Source organism: Falco naumanni, chromosome 12 (genome assembly GCF_017639655.2).
Source record: "Falco naumanni isolate bFalNau1 chromosome 12, bFalNau1.pat, whole genome shotgun sequence".
NCBI lineage: Eukaryota > Metazoa > Chordata > Aves > Falconiformes > Falconidae > Falco > Falco naumanni.
The window spans coordinates 14,985,845-15,007,792 of NC_054065.1; the positions used below are offsets into that span (position 1 = coordinate 14,985,845).

The following is a 21,948-nucleotide window of genomic DNA, read 5'->3' on the forward strand; positions in this document are numbered from 1 at the left end:
AAGCAACCAAAAACCCCATCTTGTTTATAGTGGCCAGAATATTCATGTGGAGAGCAAGGCTCATGCACCTCACTTTAAAACAGAACGTGGACATGAGTCTGAATGCTGCACAGGTCAGATGAACATTTTAGCAGCTAAGCTGTTATTCTGAAGAGTGTGGGAGGGCTTCATCCAGAAGCAGAGAATCTTTATCCAGCAAAGTTTTCATCTCAATTGATGTAAGTCATGTTAAAAGTTAAAGTTTCAGTGAACTGGCATTACCAAAAAAAAAAAAAAAAAAAAAAAAAAAAAAAAAAAAAAAAAAATCACAGATTCCCCAGTTATTTGTAATCAGGATCCCAATTCCCATTGCCTTTTAACTGGAAATATGAAAAAAATAGCTGTAGGGACTTACTCAGTATGGCAAATAACATATTTAACTTTTTCTCAAAAGGTAATACTTTCTTTAATGACTTGAAATCCATGATTTATTTTCTGAACTGTATGTGATGATGCTGACCCTTCACACCAGGTAAAATAACCTGTCTTTCAGCTCTGTGAGGTGCTAGAACAATGTGTTCAGGCTGTTGAGAGGAGGAACCTCGCTAACCATAATGTGGCTTTTGCAAGAAAATATGATTCTTTGTGACCCAAGTATAAACTTGAGCATATATTGTCTGGACATGATACAGCGAACAAGCTGGAACAGGAATTTATATTACAGTAGCCTCATTTCATGGTCTTCATCTGTGTTTGCATGCTGGTTTTATTGATATAGAGAGAAACTCAGTGAAACTCAGTCATGGTTCCTTGCCCAAGAAAAATTTTAAGGTTTTAATGAAGTGTTATTCTAATTTCCACGTTAGAAGGCTTCATGAGTCATCAGCCCTGGCAATTTATCACAGGGGCATGTGTGCAGGTACAGGCAATGTCTGTAATATTTGGACATCCAGGGATGCCAAGGACCTTTCGGACCTAGGGAGTTCGGATTTGTCTACATTGCATAAAACCAACCTGATATAAATGATAGTGGAAATAAGAGAGTGTTGGATTCAGTGTCAGATCAGTGTCTGTCCTAATTCTGCTAGTGGTTTCCTGGTTGAGTTTTAGTTGTCATATCACCATTTGTGTCTCCCTATCTCCATCTGCAGGAAAGAAGCTTTGTAAAGTTGCTAATTTTGTGGATGTATTTCTGATTGCTTCGACATGCTCAGATTTTCAGGACATGCTCTAGAGAACTGCTCAACATTGTTTGGGGTCCGTTTGGTGCAGAGTAAAATACCAATGTGTCATCACTGGAAACTGAAACCCAACGCTCACCACAAAAGAGCTTCAGTGTCGGCAGTTACTGTTCAGCCTTTCCCTGTGCTGTTTCTTTCAAGACTAAAACCATCTTGAAAGAAACAGCCACCTCAGAAACCATGTCCTTCATTTTCATGATCCACTCAGCCATGAATATTTGGCATTCCCACATGATTTCTGTAACACTAGTGTTTGGCACTTCTTTGTAGAAAGTTTTGTAAGAAAGACAGTGGTTTATAATTCTTGATTATGCCTCTTACGGCAGTCTTTGTATTGCAAATGCATGTCCCACTGACATGGCATCCACTAAAGGTCTCTGCTCTCTAAAGAACAGCTTACCCAACGGATCAGGTCTCTGAGGATTTACGAAAAGGCTTTCAGGATCAGCTGAGCTGTGCACACAATACTTTTTTTTTTATTTTGTTTCATTCTGATTGGTTCAGATGGTCCAAATATTTGCAGAACTCCATTAAGTCCTATTTGGAATGAAGTCATAAGTTCCACTTTCCACCAAGGCATGGAGCCTGTCCAAGTTAGTGTCAAAGCCTATATAATACCTTGGCTATACTGCAGGCTTGTATAGTATCAAGATCCTGTTTTCACAGCAGTTACATACTTATTACTGCAGTGAAGAATGATATGGCCCCTTATAAAGTCCACAAGCTGACGTCTGTTTTTTAGTATAGTATTTACACTATTCAAGGAGCTAAAAGACGGCTTTGCTTTAATAGATTCCTTCAGTTAATGTTTTCCCTTATACAGATGGGTTATTGTTTCCAGCTTTTGATACCTATGTGGCATTGTATATTAGGGCCTCTTATTTTGATTTAGTTTTTTTTTTTTGTTTTTTTTTCCTTCTTTCCCCCACTTCTCTGTGTCTCCTGGAGCAAGGGAAGGGTTTTGCCATTATCGTCAAGTTGCCTTGGAGTTTTGTCTGAGGGGTTTTTTTTAGGGTCAAAACCCTGAAGACATTCAAAACAAAACACACAACCCCCCCAACACCCTGTTGTTGCTCCCTCCACTCCCCCCCAGCACACACCCACACATGCCTTGAATAAATTGCTTTCCATTTTCAGCTTATCTTCCCCTCTCTGAAAGGAAACATAGTACAGCAATTTCTTTCCATAGGCAGAACTCACATAATTTAGGCAACAACATATTTTTTTTCTGGTGGCTCTAATGCTACAGATGTGAACTTGTCCCTCTTTTGAAAATGTTGCCCAGGTGATTGCTATAAATAGCAGTGTGCCACCTAATGATTTCATGGGGCTGAATAAAAATCTACATGTTCATCCCAAGTATAAGTAGCTTTCTGGGGCTTCATAAAAGAAATAGTGTGCCAGGTTTTAAGTACATAATCACATTTATTCCAGTGAAGCAAAGCATACGTGGACAGCCATGAAATTCTGGTCTGAGCAAGGAATGTGGAGGACCACTGAAATTAGGTGGACTTTTCTGCTTAATATGCTTCTGGGCTGAAATAATTTCAGAAAGTGGGGAATGCTTAGTGGAGTATCCGCTAAAACTTTTTTAACCTCAGCAATGTACAGCTTCAGTCTGGGCTTTAGCTCAGGAAAAAAAGCTTACACTTGTTGTGTTCCACTGAAACCAATTTTCTCCCAATTCTAATTAAAAACAAAACCAAAGCATAAGACACACAGACTCAGAGTTCAGACCAATTTGTAGTGGATGGAGAATGGTCAAATGCAGGGTATACCAAGGACCTTATCTTATTTGCCAAGCTAAAGACGTATGTTAGGGGATCAGTCTTCTTATGCTTGGTTCTGATTGTGAAATGTCTAATGGTTTGGGTTCAGGTAGGAAATTATTCACAATGCTGATTTTTTTAGTGTATCTATCCTGATGCTTTTCAGCCTGAATGTCTAAACTAGATATCTAGAAAGGTTAGTTGCAGCATTCCAGCATTTGTACCATTTTCTTTTCTCTAAATAATTTTCAGGAGAAAAAGTATTGTAGCTTAATTTGGGATGTAAAGGATGGATCTACAGGGAACATACATATTCCTTGTTCTGATAATGTTCTTGTCGCCTGTACTCTGAAACAATTATAGCTGTCACTTGGACTTTTATAATTCTGTGCAGAGAAAAAAATCAGAAGGGCATATGAGCATACTTTGTATTTCACATCGGTGTTTCACCTTGGTTCCTTGCAAATTGACCTTACTTCACTACCTCTGGATTAGCTTCCCATTTGTATTGTTTTCTTTGGGGATGATAAGATTATCTTATAAAAGCAATGCTGTATTTATGTATTGTATTCTTTATTTTTCCATCAACAAGGTCATATATTGACATTTGCACAGGAGGTTAAGGTCTGTCAAGTGAGAAACCATTGTCAAGGTTATCATTGCCACTAGATATTCTACATAGAAAAGGGGCAGCAAAAGACAGTTTACCAATAACATGGTGTGGCAATTCTAACTGACTATTTGTAGGGAGTTGCATATTTCTGTAATGTGCCATTTGACATAGATTTGGGTCCATCAGATTCCTGCTGACTCTGGCCAGGAAAGGGAAGAAAGGAAAAGCAGTAGAACTTCTCACTCAATTTGAGAAAGTCACCTTGTTCTTAATTCACCATTTATTATCACGAGGTGGTGAGTGCATGGCAGCTGTGGATGTAATTGGTATCTCCTGCCACTTTATCAGCCTCTCATATATTTCATACAGTGGTAGTTACTATATGATCGTTTGTTTAAGTCTTCTGCTCTTTTTAATAGTTCAGCTGGATGCAACAGCTGAATAAAGAGTTGTGATCTGTCTAGGATGTGCCTGTACTGCAGTCCTTTGCTAGATGGGGACAAATCTGTTTTGTCAGTATCGTGAATGGAGAAACTCATTTAGTAATTCTGATTTGTGCAGAATTGTTGCAATGTGTTGGTATGTGGCCTGGCAGGAACTCGTCAGCTAACAAGGTGTTTTCTGAATGTGGCTCAGCAGAGGGGGCATGTAGAGCTATTTCTCATCTTTAAATCAAACAATTCTGGAATAGCTAAGGTTCTATGATAGACCTAAACATTTAATATTGTTCTGTATATCTTCCAGAGTAACTTTTCTAGTATAAGTAAGCATTCATATGTAGAAAACATTGGTGAGATCCACAGAGTGTTCATACATCACTGGACATCCTTAGAATGAGTCAAGTGGTAATCTCTTACCATCTGCTAGGAGTCTTAATATGAGTTATTCGTAGTTTATAATGGGAAATTAGAATCCTAGAAACCAATCCTTATTTTGCCAGTGACTGTTACACTTACCTAGAAATGAATAGACCCATTAGAATAAAATCTCATTTTCATTGAGCAGCCCAGGAACAAGAAAGAATTGGTTCCTAAGTAGGGGTAGGTCTTCTTTTGGAAGTTGAGGTTGATTGAACTTAGTCTAGCGATAGATGATTTCAGGTGGATTATTTGGGAAGTAGGAATAGAAGGATTAATACTGCTTCTACTGTAATTGAGGGGGTGCTGTTCTGTTTCCTTGGGTGTTCTGAGGTTGTGCTTAACTTTTTAGAATAGAGTATTTCAGTTGGAAGGGACCTATACTGATCATCTAGTCCAACTGCCTGACCACTTCAGGGCTGACCAAAAGCTAAAACTTGTTACTAAGGGCATTGTCCAAATGCCTCTTAAATGCTGACAGGCTTGGGGCATTGACCATCTCTCCAGGAAGCCTGTTGTAGTCTTTGACCATCCTCTCAGTAAAGAAATACTTCCCAATGTCCAATTTAACCTTCTTTTTGGTTTACCACATTGAAATGAGGCAGTCTTTTGGCTTCTTTTCAGGTTCCTTGACTTGATTTTAGTGGTGTTTTTTTTTTCTCCATAGCAGATGTTAAACCCCTTCAGTGAATCCCACCATTGCTCTAGCAGTAGAGAGGCAAAATAATTTGTAAGATTGTCAATATAAAGCTACAAAATGTAAACCCGTTATCTGTAAATGAGCTATCCTTCTATTTGGAAACAGTATTTTTTAAGGGAATGAGGGTTGCTGCTTAGATGCCTAGGATAACTGTGTCTCCATCAAACGTTATTATTCTGTGTTTAATAACCTTAGCTGAAGGGGATTCTTTTTAATCTTACACACCATGGTGATAGTGCTAACATTACACTTTCAGAAATGTTTGTAATAAGTGCCACACATTTATGTGCATGTGGGGGGAGATACCACCTTAAAAAGCAGTGCAGTGAAGAATCCCAGGTGGTTCTACAGTGGCATTTCATCCTGTAAAGGCTCCTTGTGTAACCTTGTTTAACTTTCTGTTCCAGGAACAAGAAGATCCTAATAAACTTGCTACCAGCTGGCCAGATTACTACATTGACCGCATCAATTCAATGGCAGCAGTAAGTTACCTTTCCTGCAAAGCAGGGAAGACTTCCTACCATAAAGATGTGTTTCTTTAGGCGGAAGTTCCCAAAGGAGAAGAATGTTAGCCCAAATGCATGGACTGATTTAAAATAGAACTTCTGAAAGAAGATGAGTATCTGTATTAAGAAAGAGCCCTGCTCTAGCAGAAGAATAGATTAGAAAACACCATAAACATTTTCAGGTTTTATTTCTGCAATACTGAGCACTGAAGGCAATCAAATTAGATACTGGAGTGAAAATCCAAAATAATATTTGATGAATCAGAAAAGCAACTATTTGAAAAACACGTAAAGTTTTGCTTTGTTGTATGGTTTCAAATTGATTTCTAATTAACCTACAAAATAACACTGAGGTTATTAGTTTAGCAGAAGAATTAAAGGAAAGGTAGTTGTTTGTGTAAAATAATATCCAATTATATCAGAGCAGATAAATAGAGGAACATAAGGCTGTAACACCTTAGACATCAGTACAGGTCAACAAGATATTTGAGGAAAACTTTTTAATTACCTTTGTTCAATAACTGTGTAATATGTCTCTTCATCTGAAGCATCCAGTAGAGCTGGTCGCCAGCAGAAGCAGAACACCTGCATGTAGTGTCTACTGATCTCCTTTGATATGGCAGATCTTTTATTTTGAAATTTGATCCTTTTACTGTTTTTATAGTAAAATTTTGCCTGCAATTATTCATATGCAATGTATACTCAGCTTTTTTTGGCAGTTGTGCAGAAGTGATGGTAGATTTCTTTTCCTGCATCATAAGTTTGTTTATTTACTTACATTTTATGTTTGATTTCTAAAGGCTTCTCTGCACCTTTTGTATCATGGTTATGAGCTATAAAATAATTTCATCTAAATAATGCCTTAATGAATGCTATATGTGTCAGTACTTTACTAATGCATTCTTCACGGTGAAATATGTCTTGCTCAGTAAAAAAAAAAAATCAAGATTTACAAGTTATTATAACTCACTGTAAGAGGATAAAAGACAAGCTGCTTTCTACTGTGAGTCATGAACTAACAACATGATCACCTTTTTTCATGCCAATTTTCTTAGGGCAGAGTCATGGAGTAGAAAGAATATGGACTTGTTTTGAGAAAAAAGGTTGAGCTTTTGTGACTGGCATGGCACTGTGCTTTGATTTCCTGACTAAACAAATTTGCTCTATGAGGGCCATTAAGGAAAAAAATAAGTATAAAACCTTGCAATGTCACTGAGCCAAATACTTCTGGTAGGATTTGATCCAAGGCCTCTTGAATCTGGAGAAAGTTTTTCCATTGATTTCAGTGACTTTTGGATTAGTTTTTAAATGATTTTGATGTAAACCTGGAGTGAATATGTACACACCACTATTGCAAATCTGGAGCAGTTCCATGGAATGAGACTATATTTTGGCCTATGCTTCTAATTTTAAACATGTTTTAAGAGCACCAATAAACACCAGCCCTGGTAATGTTGTTTGCCTCAGCACTGAATGATTGATAACCTTATTTTTGGCTTCAAGCCTTATGATTTACTCCAATGTTTTAAGTGTTGAGAAGACGCACTGGGGTTAAAACCCTTGCTTCTGATTTACCACTTTGTTGCTTTGTTTTTAGGCAGGTGAAACTTAGTTGACTTGATTTCACAGTGGAAAACTGGAGTAATACAGCTGAGAACCAACTCCAACATACTTTAAAATACATGTTCTATTCATTATTATTTAGACCTCTGAGATTCTTAACTTTCAAATGGTTATTTTGGGTCCTTTATATTTTCAGTCCTAAATTTAGTGGTGGGGGTTTTGTTTTTGTGTTGTTGTTTTTTTAAAAATGCATCCAAGTGTAGTTGGCTCAGAACTAGTGAAAGAAAAACATGTTTCATGTTGCTTCCTGACACTGTCCAGTCTATTTCAGCTTGTGTCTCTAGGGCACTATCAGGTATTATAATATTTTAATTAGAAATACTACAAGAAGTATTAGAGTTGAAATGGTAGCAATAATCACAGAAGCGTTAGTTTAACATGCCTTAAGTCCCGTTTTTTTAATAAAATTTAATCTTTGTGTCTCCTGTGAATTAATGGCATAAGAATCTTTTCACACGCAGCTTTCATGTCCTTTTCTATATGCTCTTAATTATTAATTTCTTTTTTATATACTAGCTTGGCAAAAAAGTTCTTCCCACCCTCCAATAAGATGTAATGGCCCCCTTATCCTGCTGATATCATTAAGTATCTTTCTGTGGATTTCAGCAGGCCAAGGCCCCTGTGCTCAGGGATCATTTTCTCAAAAGGCACGCTACAGTATTACCCATCATATCTGCCTCTCATAGATTATGCTTGAGAGCAATGTGGTGATTTCTGACGGGTTTGACATTCCCTACTTGTAACCTGAGACCACTATGTTAGGTAGCACTTTAGGTCACAGATTCCTGGTCCAGTTCAAAAAGCTGTGCATTTTAGGCACAGTTCTGTTCCCACAATTATTTCTGTTGCTCTGACTTTTTTGACTGCAGTAGTTTTTAAACCCAGTTCTCAGAAGTGTGTATGACAATAAAAGTGGATCTCTTTATTAGTCTGTAGTGTGCAATTCCTGTGGAGGGACTGTCCCATCCTTCAGGTAGCCTGACTAAAAGGGGCCAAGCAGATCGTTGGTAGACTGTCTTCTAGACCAGCCCTTAAAAGAAAGAGACAGCTGCTAATGATGTCTAATTTAGAAGAAGGAGCCTCCAAATTTGCTCAGTCCTCTGATGTCTACATGCTATAAATAATACAGGTTGCACACCGACAATTAGAGACCATTTCCATTATCAAGGTCATTGTCATCTGCTGATTCATCAACATACAAAACTTCTTTTCTTAAAAATGGAGCAGCTGCCCTTCTAATACCACATGTAAAGAAACCTCCCTGGCTCCTGCCCTCCTCACCCCATGACAGTCTGCTTGGCAGCACAAATAAACAGAACCTTCACTTTACTGGGGAGGAAAACTTCTGACAGCACCATGTTGCTTTTATGAGCTTGTCTGTGTATGCTTTTCCACAGAGAGACTTGCAGGTGAACAGTGGTTGCAGATCCAGCTTTTCTGGAGAGATGGCTCAGTTGAGAGTATGAGACAGAGGTCAAGATTAGTAAATACAACTGTAGCCAGGGCTTTTTCCCTGACGAAGGAAGCATTTGTTCAGGGCAGAGCAGATTGACAGGACATTAAAAATATGTATCTTTCAGCAGATTTTAGCAGGTGGATGATAACCCTCTCCTCCATCTGGGTTAGGTGACATCGATGTTACTTATATGCTTAAAAGTTCAGGTTTTTCAAATACATCTATTCATACTTTATGATTCATAGTATATTCTTTTAGTTCAGCCTTAATGTAGCTAGAGATGTGGTGCACTTTAAATTCCAACTGATTTGTTTTCTTTGAAAAAAGAAAGTTTTAGAGTAGTATTGTCCAGGTGTATTATATTAGGTATGCAATACAAATTTTTTTAATCGAATTTTGGTTTTAATTTTACCTGTATTTGTTTATGAACTGGGAATGATTTCAATAATGATAACACTTTGTTAGTTATTATTTTAGACAAGACCTAAAAAATAGCTTGGACTATCATGAAAAGTCAGAACATCCAGGTTACTTTGTCACTATTTATTTTATTTGCATCTTTCTTCTTTCATTTAATTTGTGTGAGATTGTTAAGTAAAGCTTGGTCTATCAAGCAGTGTATTGCTGAAGCTAGTTCATGCCTTCCCACCCCCCCTTTTCTCACACATACTGTCATTTTGGTCTTGTATTTTCCTTCCCAGCAACTTAGGGGAGCGATTAGCTATCAGGATAAGGTGTGGGAATTAATCAGTGCTTTTAATAAAAGTAAAATATTTCATTTTAAATGGAGCAAAATTTTCAGAAGTAATTTCTTGGACTGCCTGAAGTTTTACATATAAAATTCCTTGAGAATGATAGTTTTCAGAAAATGGTGATTTTTTTTTTTTAATTGGCAAATCAAGTAACTAGATGCTATACTTTACTGAGTGATGCACTTAAACTGGAAAGCTAAATATGCAAAATGTGCTTGTTAAAAACCCTGTATGTATACCACTTTTTAGAGACCAAATAAGGACTATTTTGCTTCCTCTTCCTGCTGTGTTTGGTTAGCTGATAATAACTAGCTGCATGCTCAGCACAGCAGACGTTAGTCCTCAAGTGCAGTTTGTAGTTCAGGAAAGCAATTCTTCAGTCAGCCACATTAAATAAATCCAGCCTCAAATACTGACAGTGCCCTCCCCTCTGCCTCCCAGGGACAGTTAAGTTTTCTGTAACTCTTGCCGAGAAAGCTATTTCATAATGCAAACGCGTGACCAGTCTGTCTTTAGTGAGGGCATGAGGTTGTGAGTTCCTGGCCATGCACAGGAGTGAGAAATGAAAGGGTCTCGGCTGCCTGCAGCTTTAGAAAAGGGGTTTTCTATAATCACCCTCTGTTGTAAAGGCAGGATTATTTGTATTTGTTTCATTTGGAAATGGGCCTTTTTCCCTCTGAACAAAATACTGTTGAGCACCTTCCTACCGTCCATTTGCTTTCCCCCCACAATGGCTCAGAGGAGAAATTAAGTTGTTGGAAGAATGGGAGCCTTTCAAAGGAGCATTTATGGGCCAAAGGAAAGATGACCAGATGGGCTGTCACCCAAGAAAATACAAATCAAGTCCCAAATCGCACCCCAGGACTCTGCCATTGAGATTCCATAATGCCTGTTCAGGATTTCTGTTTATTTTTTGAAGAGGGGGATCATATATGGCTTGGCTTAAGCATTTCAATTTATGTTTCTGGCTGTCGGGGGATGCTGGCAAAAGATAAAACATCATCAGCTCATTTTCCATCAGTAGCGCTCTGTCATTCCATTAGGGCAGGAAATAGCTTGCTCTGTTATTGAGTGAATTTGACTTTAGCGTGGATCAGAGAGAGGACCCCTAGAGTTAAACACATCTCCCTGTGCCAGCTGTTCAGCATAAGACAGCATCGGCTTGTAGCCAAATGACCACCCTCAGGATCTGACATGTGTTGGCACCACATGGTTTGCAAAAGCAAGCAACATGGGAGCACTTCCAAGGGTAGTGAGGTGTTGGTCTGGTGGTGGGAGGGGAGGGTTAAAGGAAGTTCCAGTGAGAGGAAGATTTTCTTTGATGCTTCCTAAACAGTAAAATAAATATTTTGCTGTAATGGACCATAATTGTAGCTACTCACATTCCACCACAGAAAGGTGCGATATCAGATCCCTGATAGATGATACTAGTTCACCTCGGTTATTCATTTGAGAAGGGTTCAGAGCTGCTTTCCAGATACCACTGAGTGATATCCCCAAGAAGTCCTGCCAATAAGAGAGTTGTTTGTCCTCTCTCTTTTACAATTAAAGTGACTTAAGAAAACATAGTTGTAGACTAAGAATTTCCAGCATTGAGTCTTGACTTTTTGAAAAGTCACACACTGAAGCTGTGAGCCTGAACAGTATATGCAACCGGCATTGAAGAGTCTTGCTTCACATTCCAAGGTTGCAGTGGTGCTGAGTGTAGGGCTGGGGCCCTGATTTCCTGTTATACCCCCTTTTTTAATGGCATTATCTGACTTTGAGAACCTTATTTTCTGCATGTATTCCACTCATTGTCTGTCACCCTAATTTACAGTGACCCACAGCATCTTCCGTTCCAGTTGACTGCAAGCTCTAGTTATCTCAAGCTGCATACTGGGGGAAAATCTAGTCTCCCTGTGCTTCAGTTTACTTGTTAAAAAACAGGGACAGATATTTTATGGTGCTCCAGCTTTTTACACTAAATGTTCCCAATTAGCAAGGGTGAATTTTATAGGGCAAATCAGTATCTTAAAATAAGTGATACACTTGGCGCAGGGAAGAAAAATCAATTTTGTATGTACATAAACTGTAATTCAGGGTACTTGCAGGCTATTTAGTCACTTGAAGAAAAAGATTTTATGCTTTGAAACCTGACACACAAGTCTGGGGTTTTTTTCTTCTTTTTTTTTTTTCCCACCCAAATCCCTCCAGCCATGTCAGTCTATTAAAAGATATTACCTCTCCCTACAAACTTTGCCTCACATATCCATAGATCACCACAGCAGATCTCTGTTCCAAATTAGGTACAGTTTTCTGAGGGCATACTGGCAAGTATGATTTTTGGGGGGTAACCTGAGAACCCTAGTTTAGCCAGTGTGGCAAAGTGGTATGCTGCTGCCAGTCAACATGAGCAGCTTCATCTGGATTCAGTTTTGTAGCTGAGGCACTGCTTTCCTGGTGAGAGGTCAGCAGGCACCTCTGCATGGGTTGATTGGATAGTTTTTTTCTCATAATTCCTCGCCTGACTCTTAGCTTCCAGGCAGCCTGAGCTTTCCTGATTGTCATCTTGTTTTCTGAACAGATGCAGACTCTCTATGCTTTTGATGAAGAAGAAACAGAAATGAAAAATAAAATAGTTGAAGACTTGAAGACAGCTCTGCGGACTCAGCCCATGAGGTAATGTTGTTCATCTTTCATTGCAATTCACTGCCTCGCTGTGGTCAGATCTGACACGGGAAAGAGTGGCAAGGACAGGAACCTCATTGTCTCACCTCACACAAGCCTCTCTGATATTTCAGACAATCCACAGAGAGCCCTACAGCCCCTGCTCTGAACCTGCCTAGTTGGGAGGGCGCACTAATGCTGAAGCATGTAGCTTCAGGAAAATAAAAGACAGTCTGCTGTGAAAAACTCTGTGTCAGATATGTGCAAACACAGGTAATGACTATGAAGATCTGATTTTAGACTTTATAGGCCCCTGAACATCCCATGTAATTTGATTCATGTTGGGCAAAATTTCAGCCTCTGCTCTGAATTGAATTCAAGCTTCCCCTTATCTGTAGTAATGTGAACTGTTTGGTACAAAGCAGCTAATCCATCTGACATCACCTGGTTTGGCTTTCTTCCTGTTTTATGTATAACTGTGGTGTAGAGAAATGTCAGGAGACTTTATTGTGTACTGTGTCTTTGAAGAGAGGGTCATCTTTGTTTTTCTGGGAACAAAGCTCTGAACAATAGCAAACTAACTAGCACAGAAACCTTTTCCATTTAACACTTAGAAGAGCATTGAGCAGAAGCCGTAACTATAGTTGTCGATATGATCTCAGGAAACACTTTGTCAAAAAGTTTCTGAATATTTTTGTATTGGGCCCAAAATGGGCCAAATGCATTTGTATCCACACTATGCTGAAGTTTTAGTTTCAGAGAGCTTCAGTAATGCCTAAGCAAACAGGTTTGTGTGTGTGGGAGAACCTAACCAAACCAAACGAATTAACTAAATAAATAAAAATGACCAAAAAATTATCTCAAATAGTTATGTTAATTGCAGTTATGTTAACTTGAAGTGAAGATATTTCTGAGACTTCTTGCAGGGCTAAGTGCTGGTTGTGCTTCTTCCCTTCACGACATTTAAAAAGTTGACTGCGTGGAGCTTCTTGCCTCATGACAAGTGTGAGGTAGAACGCATCAGCACAAAGCTCAGTTTTACCTCCTGTTGTGATGGGGTGTAAGAGAGCACAAAGCCAAATTCTAATGCTCCTCTGAGGCATAAAGATTCATCAGGCTTTGGTAACTTTAGCATGTGGGTAGGGTGAGTGCTTTCAACATGGAAGTGGAGAAACAGTAGTCTATATTGAGACCTAGTCCAAGGATAAGTGACTGTTTGATCCTGCCTATCACTATCCTAAAGCAGAGAACACAGTAAAATGCAGCTGCACTTTATGTTAAAATGGAAGCAAGACAACTGCCAAACTCCCAACTCTCACAAAGATTTTAAACCAAAGTCCTGTGCTGTTGAGACTAGATGTAGCAACTCTATCACATTAGTGTAGAGCTGGTTTGATACTTATTCTGTGAAAGTGATAGCTTTCATCGAGCATAGCCACAGCAGCAAGGCCTCCCTGCTATGTCCAGCTGAAGCACTTTGGTGGCCACCACTGGCTGTTCTGCTCTGTCATTTTGTATGCCTGGCCTCCTTGTTGAGAGCAAGGCAATAGAGAAGAAAGAGGAATGTCTTTTGCTCAAAGCCCTGCAAGGTTTTCCTTCTCAGACCCATATTGTTTCTGCTGGATCCCCTTGACAACAGCTTGTTGCTTCATCTGTTTATAATAACCCTAACAAGCTTCAGTACAAGCATCTATGAACTGCCTATAAAGTGTTCTCTTCTAAATCACTAGCTATGGTTATGGGGCACTTTTTTTTTTTTTTTTTTTGAATACTTAAGCCAAGCCAAATTTTGAGTTAAGTCCTATGTCTCAACTAATTTCCAGCAACTCAATTCGTTAGCTGCCAAATGGGCTGCATGCCAGTGCCTGATCAACAAGCCAATTTCTTCTTGATGGAAAGGTTGCAGTAGAGAGGCCCTCAACTCCATCAAATCCCTCTTGTAAGCAGTATGATACCCAAGCCTTCAAAATACTAGTCTTTCTAGTGGAATTTGGACATCAAATCCTATTTTCCTTCCCACTTCTCTTCATCAGGCCTCTGAAGAAATCAGAGACCTAAATTCACACAGGATGAACTGTCTGGAATCCATTTGTAATGGTAACGGTACACAGGGCTCTGATAGTTTACCAATAGGCTCCTCTGCTTGAATTCTCTGATCTAGAGGAATCAAAAAAGAAGAAAAAATGCATGTTTGGCTCTGTGTTTTATTTCATTGTAGAACTGTGTCTCTTCTAGTAGAAAATGCACTAATCTGTGCCTCTATTCCAACCCACCAGTTCTAACAAGAAAAACTGAAGCAGACCTACCCAAACTCAAGTTCTTCTCTTTGGAGAAAATGTGATAGAATCATCCCTGGGCAGCTAGTTGGCCCCCTTTGAGCAAGTGCATTTTGTTCTGGTATTTAGGAGCTGCCCTGAAATAATAAAGCTAGGTTATGTCCCAGCACGCAGGAACAAGCCCAGCCTTAGAGAACAAAAAAACCACATCTGCACCTTGTAAGGAAACACATTTTCTTTTAGGTTTGTAAGAACTTATGACTATAAACAAGTGTGATGACAAACTGTTGGACAGAAGCAGTGAAAGACGAGCTTTTCTTCTTGTATTTTAGTGCCCGAAAATGGAGGTTCAGAAAAGTAGCAAAAGTAAAAACTTACAAGGGACTGGAAAACCCCCCACCTTTTGGAACCCCAGAAAAATACCCCCTTTAGTCTGAATCATGACTAACTCCATTTGGTGTCTGCTTTTCTTCTTTAGTTTAATTCAGATTTGCCTCCTGATATTTTTGTTTCATTTAGCCATGTTGTATTCAAGTGTATACTGGAGATGACAATTTATGCATCCAGCAAGCAAAATCAGTTATGCTGAATTTTTCAGCAGTTCAGTAGTGATCAGGATTATGTGTGCCCCCTGATTCAAAAACTGGTGCCGCAGTGTAGCCTTGGCTGTTAACAAGGTGGGAACATCCTGCTTTCTGCACACCCACAGCATATGATCTGTCTTTCCTGAGCTGGATCAGGTCTCATAGGGAGGCTGTCCCCCCCCCTACACTAGGAATCCATCAGTGGGTCATTACCTCTTTAGGCTGCCACATCTGTATTTGGATGAAAGGCTTGTTATTAGAGCTAGCTAACTCATTCTGATCAGCACTCTCTAAAACTTGAAAGACTAAGAGGCGCCCTGCCTTTTAAAGTGTGCTAAACTGGTCAAGTGAGTCTGAGGTGAGGTTAGGCTTTAATTTGCTTGTTTAGCACCTATTAAAACACACCCTGCTTTATTTACACTGAAATTTTTGAATGTGTTAGCCAGAATGCATTGGCAAATATGCTAAACTTTACACCTTACAGTCTAGAACAAGACCTTACTTTGCAGCATACAGGACATATAAGATGGCAGTTAGTTACACACGTGTATATTGTGAGGAAAAAGGTTTTTCATTTGCATGAGCTAAGTTTTCTTTTGCACATACACACAAACACATACACATCCCTACTTAGAGACATACAAATGCCAAATAGTCTAAGGATTATGGCGCTCAGCCTATCAGCTAAACTCCCACTTCTTTTTTTCTCCTGTACAGACACATAGCTCCTCACACTGAGCAAATCCTCATACTGAGAATATGTGTTAGCCCAGAAACTGCTATTGCCATTTCTTTATCTCTCCCTTGCATGATTCTGGCTTTTCCGGAGAATAGGGAACTAAGTGTTTTGGAAAAGGAAGGTGAAAAATCATCATTTAATTCCTGTTGCTGATGCCAGCTGAAATGGGAAGGTATTTGGGTTTGCCTTCCTATTGAATAATGCCGCTTACTGTTTGCTTTCTGGACTAGGAAGAGCACAGGAAAATCCCGACATTGTTTTACATTATGTCATTAATAAAGGTCTGTGACACACACCACTTCCCTGCGCATGCCTCCTTTTTGGAATGACCTCATCCAAACAATCCTAGAAAAATTATTCTGCCAGTGAATTTAGAAAGGGATTGTACTTAATTGAGACAATGTGACTTTTGTGCCCCTACCATTTTTTTTTCACATGGTCATCAGAACAGGTGAAAATGCATGGAAGTTATAGTGCCTTGTTTGTCTTGTCATAAGACCAGGTGTTCCATCCAAAATTATGTTTAAGGGACCCTTTGTTCAGCTGCTTCTTCAGGATGCTTTCTTTTGAAAACAGAGCTCCATATCTTCAGAAAGTTATTCATCTGAAGCCTTCCCTTACTCCTGGAACTGAAAAGCAAAACATCTGCTTACCCTAGCCCGCTCCGCCCCCCCCCCCCCCCCCCCCCCCCCCCGCCCTTTTCCCCACCTCCCCAAAAGGTGGAGGGACTAGCTAAGGTATATGATAGATTCATAGAACTGGACTTTTGAGGTGAGGAGGAGGAGAATTTAAAATAGTAGCTCAACTGTAGAAGCAAAGAGCAACTCTACTCCTTAGGCCCAGGGTTAGAAAAATGCTCAGAAGTCATTGGCATCACATTGTTTGGTAACACATTGAGTTTGTGCTTATTTTGATTCCAAATACACCCTTAGCAGCAACTCTTTTAGCCATGAATGCACTTATTTCAGTCGTCTTTGGCATGCCAACAGCTAAGTGCATTACAGAAACTGAACTAAGATTTAATCTTTCTATAATCAGTTTAAATAACAAACTGCTTCGAGTGACTTACGAAATTTCCTGGTACACAATGTTGATCCCACTCTCTGGCCTAGAGGCGGAGGGGCTTTTGCTCTATGATTTGTTAGGGTAGACAAGATGATGCATCCAAAGAATGTGCAATCAAATTTGTGTGAAACTTGGCAGATTGTCTTAGCGGGGTTCAGCTAAACCTTGTTTTCATTTTTAGTGCACACATGTTCCTGTGTGTGCTTGCCCTTACTCTGATTCTCACTTTGAAATTCAATTTTGAATAAAACCCGAACCTCAGCCCAAAACTGTTGAAAGCACCAGGCTTTGGCATGTTTGTGGTCAAACTGCTGCCCAAGTAAGCTAGAATTTGGTCAATCTCTCATCACAGAGAGTATAACTTTCAGGTAAGCCCTAAAAATTCCTGTGTGGTGTGGGATGTAACCACCAGAAGACCCTACATATGTCAAGTCAATATTATGCAGGAGATATATATGTGTGGCTCAGGTTTGTCTTGCTGGTGCAGAGATATGAATAGAGACCAGTGAAATTCAGTCTTTCAGTATGGTGCTTTCATTACTGATGTATATTAGGAATAGCATCTCACTTAAGGACAGAAAAGAGAAAGACAGTACATTAGGAAGTATCCAAGAGGGAGGAAGAGGGGCTAGGTAAAAGCAGAATGACACAGACTTGATATTTTTAATTTGTTACATAGGTGGCAACCGTTAACACCTTTTGATATGATTGAGGTGGTTTTCTACATTATGCTGTTAGGAGTGTGGTCATGGACATGTTGGTGTATATGTTGGTGGACTGAAAATTCAAGTGTAATTCACATGGGTTTGCATTCAGACATTCTAAGAGCACCTACCTGAATGACCTATTAAAGGAGGCAGGTCATAAACAAAGTGATCTAGAGAAATTACTTGCATCCCTTTTCATATCTTTGAATCCCATTTTTAAGCCTTGGAACTCTAAATGAAACATTGCTAGAATGATTGGTTTGAACTGACATATAATTCCCTTCTTTTCTACTGATTTGTCTAGGAAGCTGTTTGCATGGTCTAATTTGACCTGTCTGGATTTTTTAACTCTGGTTTTCAACAAAACCTTAAACTTTTCCAAGGAGTTTCTCCTATATTGTTTTTATCCTCAGTTACTGTACTTTTAACCTGAAGAAGGGCAAATTTTATGGTAGAATATAGTAGAAACAGAACTCTAGTGATGTTAGTAGTCAAAACAAACCTGTCTTACTATAGGTTCAGTCTTCAATGTGTCATTTGGTAACTGGGTAATTCTGTATTTCCTCTGTTTGTGATTTTTTACTGCACATTTTGCTATTGCAGATTGTCAGTGGACTTGTTTGATCCTCAGTATACCTCCTCAAACTAAAAAAAACCCAATCAAACAACAAAAAAATCAGCCAAGGCTATTATAGGAGTTTTGCCTTTTACTGAAGAACATATCTCTCTTAAATATAACATGTTCCTATAGGTACAGCAGAGGATCAGAGTGTGAAGTCAGTACAGCTGGCAGACACATTGGTAATGAGTTTGCCTCTGTCAGTGTACCCATCTCCTGGAGGTGGAAGCGTATAAGTAGTACTGGCTAAATGTTTCATCAAAGTCTAAAAATGGCTTTCAAGATAACCCGAACTCATAATTAAAAGCATGGTGATGAGTCTGTATGAAAATGTATCTGGTGTATATTAGCATCTATGTAAGATGTAGCAATTTGGAAGAATCCGTTCAGTCTTGAAAAAGCAGCAGCTATTAGAGTGGACCACAGCAGGTGTTTGGTGGTAACTGCAACAAAGAACAAGGTGACAGAACAGTGCAGCCGTAAGGTTATAGGATATAGTTACCCTGAAACTATGTGACACACCATTATTAGCTAGTCTGTTTTCTCTCTTTTTTTTTTTTGTTTGTTTGTTTTGTATGTTTTGTTTTGTTTTAAATATCTGGGAATTATTTTGTGAATTTTAGGCTAAAAACCAGACAGCGTTTACAGATGCAGGGTTGAATAATATTGTGTCTTTTGAATAAATTGCCTTTGTTCTCCTTTCCTTATTCATTATTTCCTTAACCCTTTGTTTTGGGTTTGGGTTTTTTTTCAGGTTTGTGACCAGGTTTATTGAGCTGGATGGCCTGAGCTGTTTGCTGAACTTTCTGAAGAGCATGGACTATGAGACCTCAGAGAGCCGTATACACACATCCGTTATAGGGTGTATCAAGGCACTGATGAACAACTCCCAAGGACGGGCTCACGTCCTGGCTCATCCAGAGAGTATCAACATCATCTCCCAGAGCTTACGGACTGAGAACATTAAGACCAAGATTGCTGTGCTAGAGATCCTAGGGGCTGTCTGCTTGGTACCAGATGGTCACAAGAAAGTCTTGCAAGCCATGCTTCACTACCAAGTCTATGCTGCAGAAAGGACAAGATTCCAGGTACAAGGAGGATACTTTGCCAGAAATACCCAGCATGATGAATCTTTGCAGGGAGCAATTTTTACAGTGCATGTATTGCAAACTTGCTAGGTAGTGTAAAGGAAATATTTTTCATTTTGTTTTAGGAAGGGCACTTCCTCAAATAGTTTAAAGGCATTAATTTTTTTTTCCCCCAAGATCTGATTGCTTGTCATTAGTGTTAATTTAAAATCCCCTATCTTTTACCTGAAAATGGGGGTTTGTGATGTTAAATGAAACCTGGTAATCTGTTCATACTCTAAACTGATGGCATTTCTGGGGTGATAGTGATTTGTTCTGCTCTAAAAGCCAAAGCCACAGGATTCCAGGAGCCTCTGGAGTGATTTTAAAGCCCTTAATTTAGTAAATAAACGAGCTGTGGATTAAATAATGGAGACAATGGATTAAATAACGTACAGTGGAGGCACTTCAATTGCCACTTAGCAATCAACTTGTGAATTGTCACCACTTAGCAGTTGTTGGCTCAGATAACTCCCATTCAGAACACAGAAGGGAAACTCATTCTCAGAGACCTTGAGGTAGGTCAGTAGATCATTGGCAGGCTTTTGTTGTGGGTACTGCTGGCTGCTGTTGTAATGTTCCTCTTCCTAGTGAACTGAGCACCTTTACAAAAAAGTTGTTAACAGAATCTGTTGCTGTGTATGAACCTGTAGCTCCTAAACCTGGGGATAACCTCACCCATTTACTATTCTTCCTTAGTGAAATGGTAAGTGTGGTGTTGAGCCAACAGGCCCTGGATCCTGGTTTCTCTCAGCCATTATTACCTGCCTCCTCCTCCGCTAATGCATCAGCGGATTTTGGGCTACAATGAGCTTCTGACTGTAAAAGTGAATGGGGGAAGAGTATGTGCTTATGAACACTAGCTGCCAACGTTATGTTTATTATTAGAACTGAATGCACTATGGGATTCAGTAACTGTGTCTCAGACCCGAGATGGGGATGCAGGAGATATTGGCTTGATATTAACCTGTATGTGGCACTGGCAAGTCCACCCCTTTATGGGCACTGCGCCATTTACCGTGCTTCTCTGTTCAAACTTGGTGTATGTCTTCAATATGCAGGTATGGCACATAGGACGCATGACTCAGAATGGGGTGCGGATGGGTGGGTGGGGGCTTTTGATTTCAGCTGAAAGCTCTTGAGGCTATTTCAATAGAGAAAATAGTAATTGCAGTAAAAACTGGAAGATGAAGATGTTACAGCTGCAGTCATAAGAATATGCCACCATTCTTTAGTACGGGAGTATGATGGGAATGATGGATGCAGAAGCAGAAAAGTAAGCCATGTACATGGTTTGCAGATACTTACTAACTCTCACATTCATTAAAGAGTGCTTTGCATAAATGCTTGCTTTTGTCAAAATATTTTTCCTTCTGGGAAAAAAATGAAAGATAAATGGATACTCTCTCTTTTTCTTTCTTAAACAAAACAAACAAAAAACCCGACCCAAACCCCAAAATGATTTAGCAGAAGGGATGTGTTCTTGTTTGCAGTTTCTAACACTTGTGCCTAGATACTGGAATGTGGTTTTCCACCACACTCAGCAATAGCTTGAGTTTAATCTTGAGGAGGTAAGGGCTCATCCAAAAACATTCCTCATCTATCTTCAGTAATTTTCTCCTAACAGAAAGACTGGAGATTTTTTAAATGCTGATGAAAGAAATGTGGTCATGGTCTTCCTTACATTTTAGTGGAAAATTCTCTGGTCCTCTAGGACTTGCTAGTTAAGAGGCTGTTATATCTCTTTGTCTTTTACCCTCCCACATCTGTGTCTCAGAATGGTCTTGCAGCTCATTATCAAGAGAAGCACCCACTGTAACTTGTATAGGAGGTCATTTTAAGAAAAGGATGAGCTGACAACAATTATTCTATGCCTTTACCTTAAACTTCAAAGATGTGGTGTACAATGAAAGCCAGTGAAATCTTGTTTTTCTTTATCCCAGTCCTGAGTGAAATCTTTGTAACCCAGACTTTGCAAGTATCTGAAGAGATCCTTTAGGTTTCAAACTCAGCTTTTTTAAAGATGTGTTCTTATAGCTTGAGAAACTAGCAGCATCACTCAGTGTATTGAAGTGTCTGAACTCTTTAGAGCTTGCAGCTTTTGGTTGACTTTGACTGGCCACACCTAATCACTGTTATGTTGAAAATGATCCCCCACAACTGGGGATCTGGCAGAACCAAGAAAAGAGAATTCTTTTGGTGAAAAGTAATTAAAAATGAACTAAACTGTAGGAACAGGAGAAACATGCTTTGAATGTGCAGAGTAGGAATTTATTCTTTTGGCTCTATTGTTCATTATTGCAGACTGATTCTAATGGAGGGAAAAAAGAAAAGCTGGGAACTGTAAAAGCACTGTTCAGTCTTTCTCTAGATGTAGCTCTGGAAGACAGTAGCCAAATTAGAGACACAATACCGAAGAGAATAATTTCAGATTCTCTGTTTTGGAAATCAAACTCAGTTCTTGTGAAGTAAAAACTATAGGGCTTTCTAGAAACTATACTGAGCTTACATTTATTGGAATGCCCAATAAATAACTTAGAGGTAACGCTGACCACTGACAACATCAGTGCCATTGTTGCTTTTCCTTAAGCTGCCTTCCTGCCAGTTGTTGATAATATTCTTCACCCCTTTCAGACACGTCACTGTCAATTTATCAGTTTATTCCTCCTATCTATGAAAGCTGATA

The 21,948-nt window shown here is 39.3% G+C and overlaps 1 protein-coding gene across 4 annotated transcripts in view; it reads left to right on the forward strand.

Moving 5' to 3' along the window:
- Positions 1–21,948, forward strand: part of DAAM2 (dishevelled associated activator of morphogenesis 2) — a 205,539-nt gene that overhangs the window by 119,101 nt on the left and 64,490 nt on the right. For all 4 annotated transcript variants that reach the window (XM_040612105.1, XM_040612104.1, XM_040612101.1 and 1 more), the window contains 3 exons: positions 5,567–5,641; positions 12,063–12,157; positions 18,890–19,223. In XM_040612105.1, the coding sequence (XP_040468039.1) occupies positions 5,567–5,641; positions 12,063–12,157; positions 18,890–19,223 (504 nt within the window). The remainder of the gene's footprint in view (positions 1–5,566; positions 5,642–12,062; positions 12,158–18,889; positions 19,224–21,948) is intronic.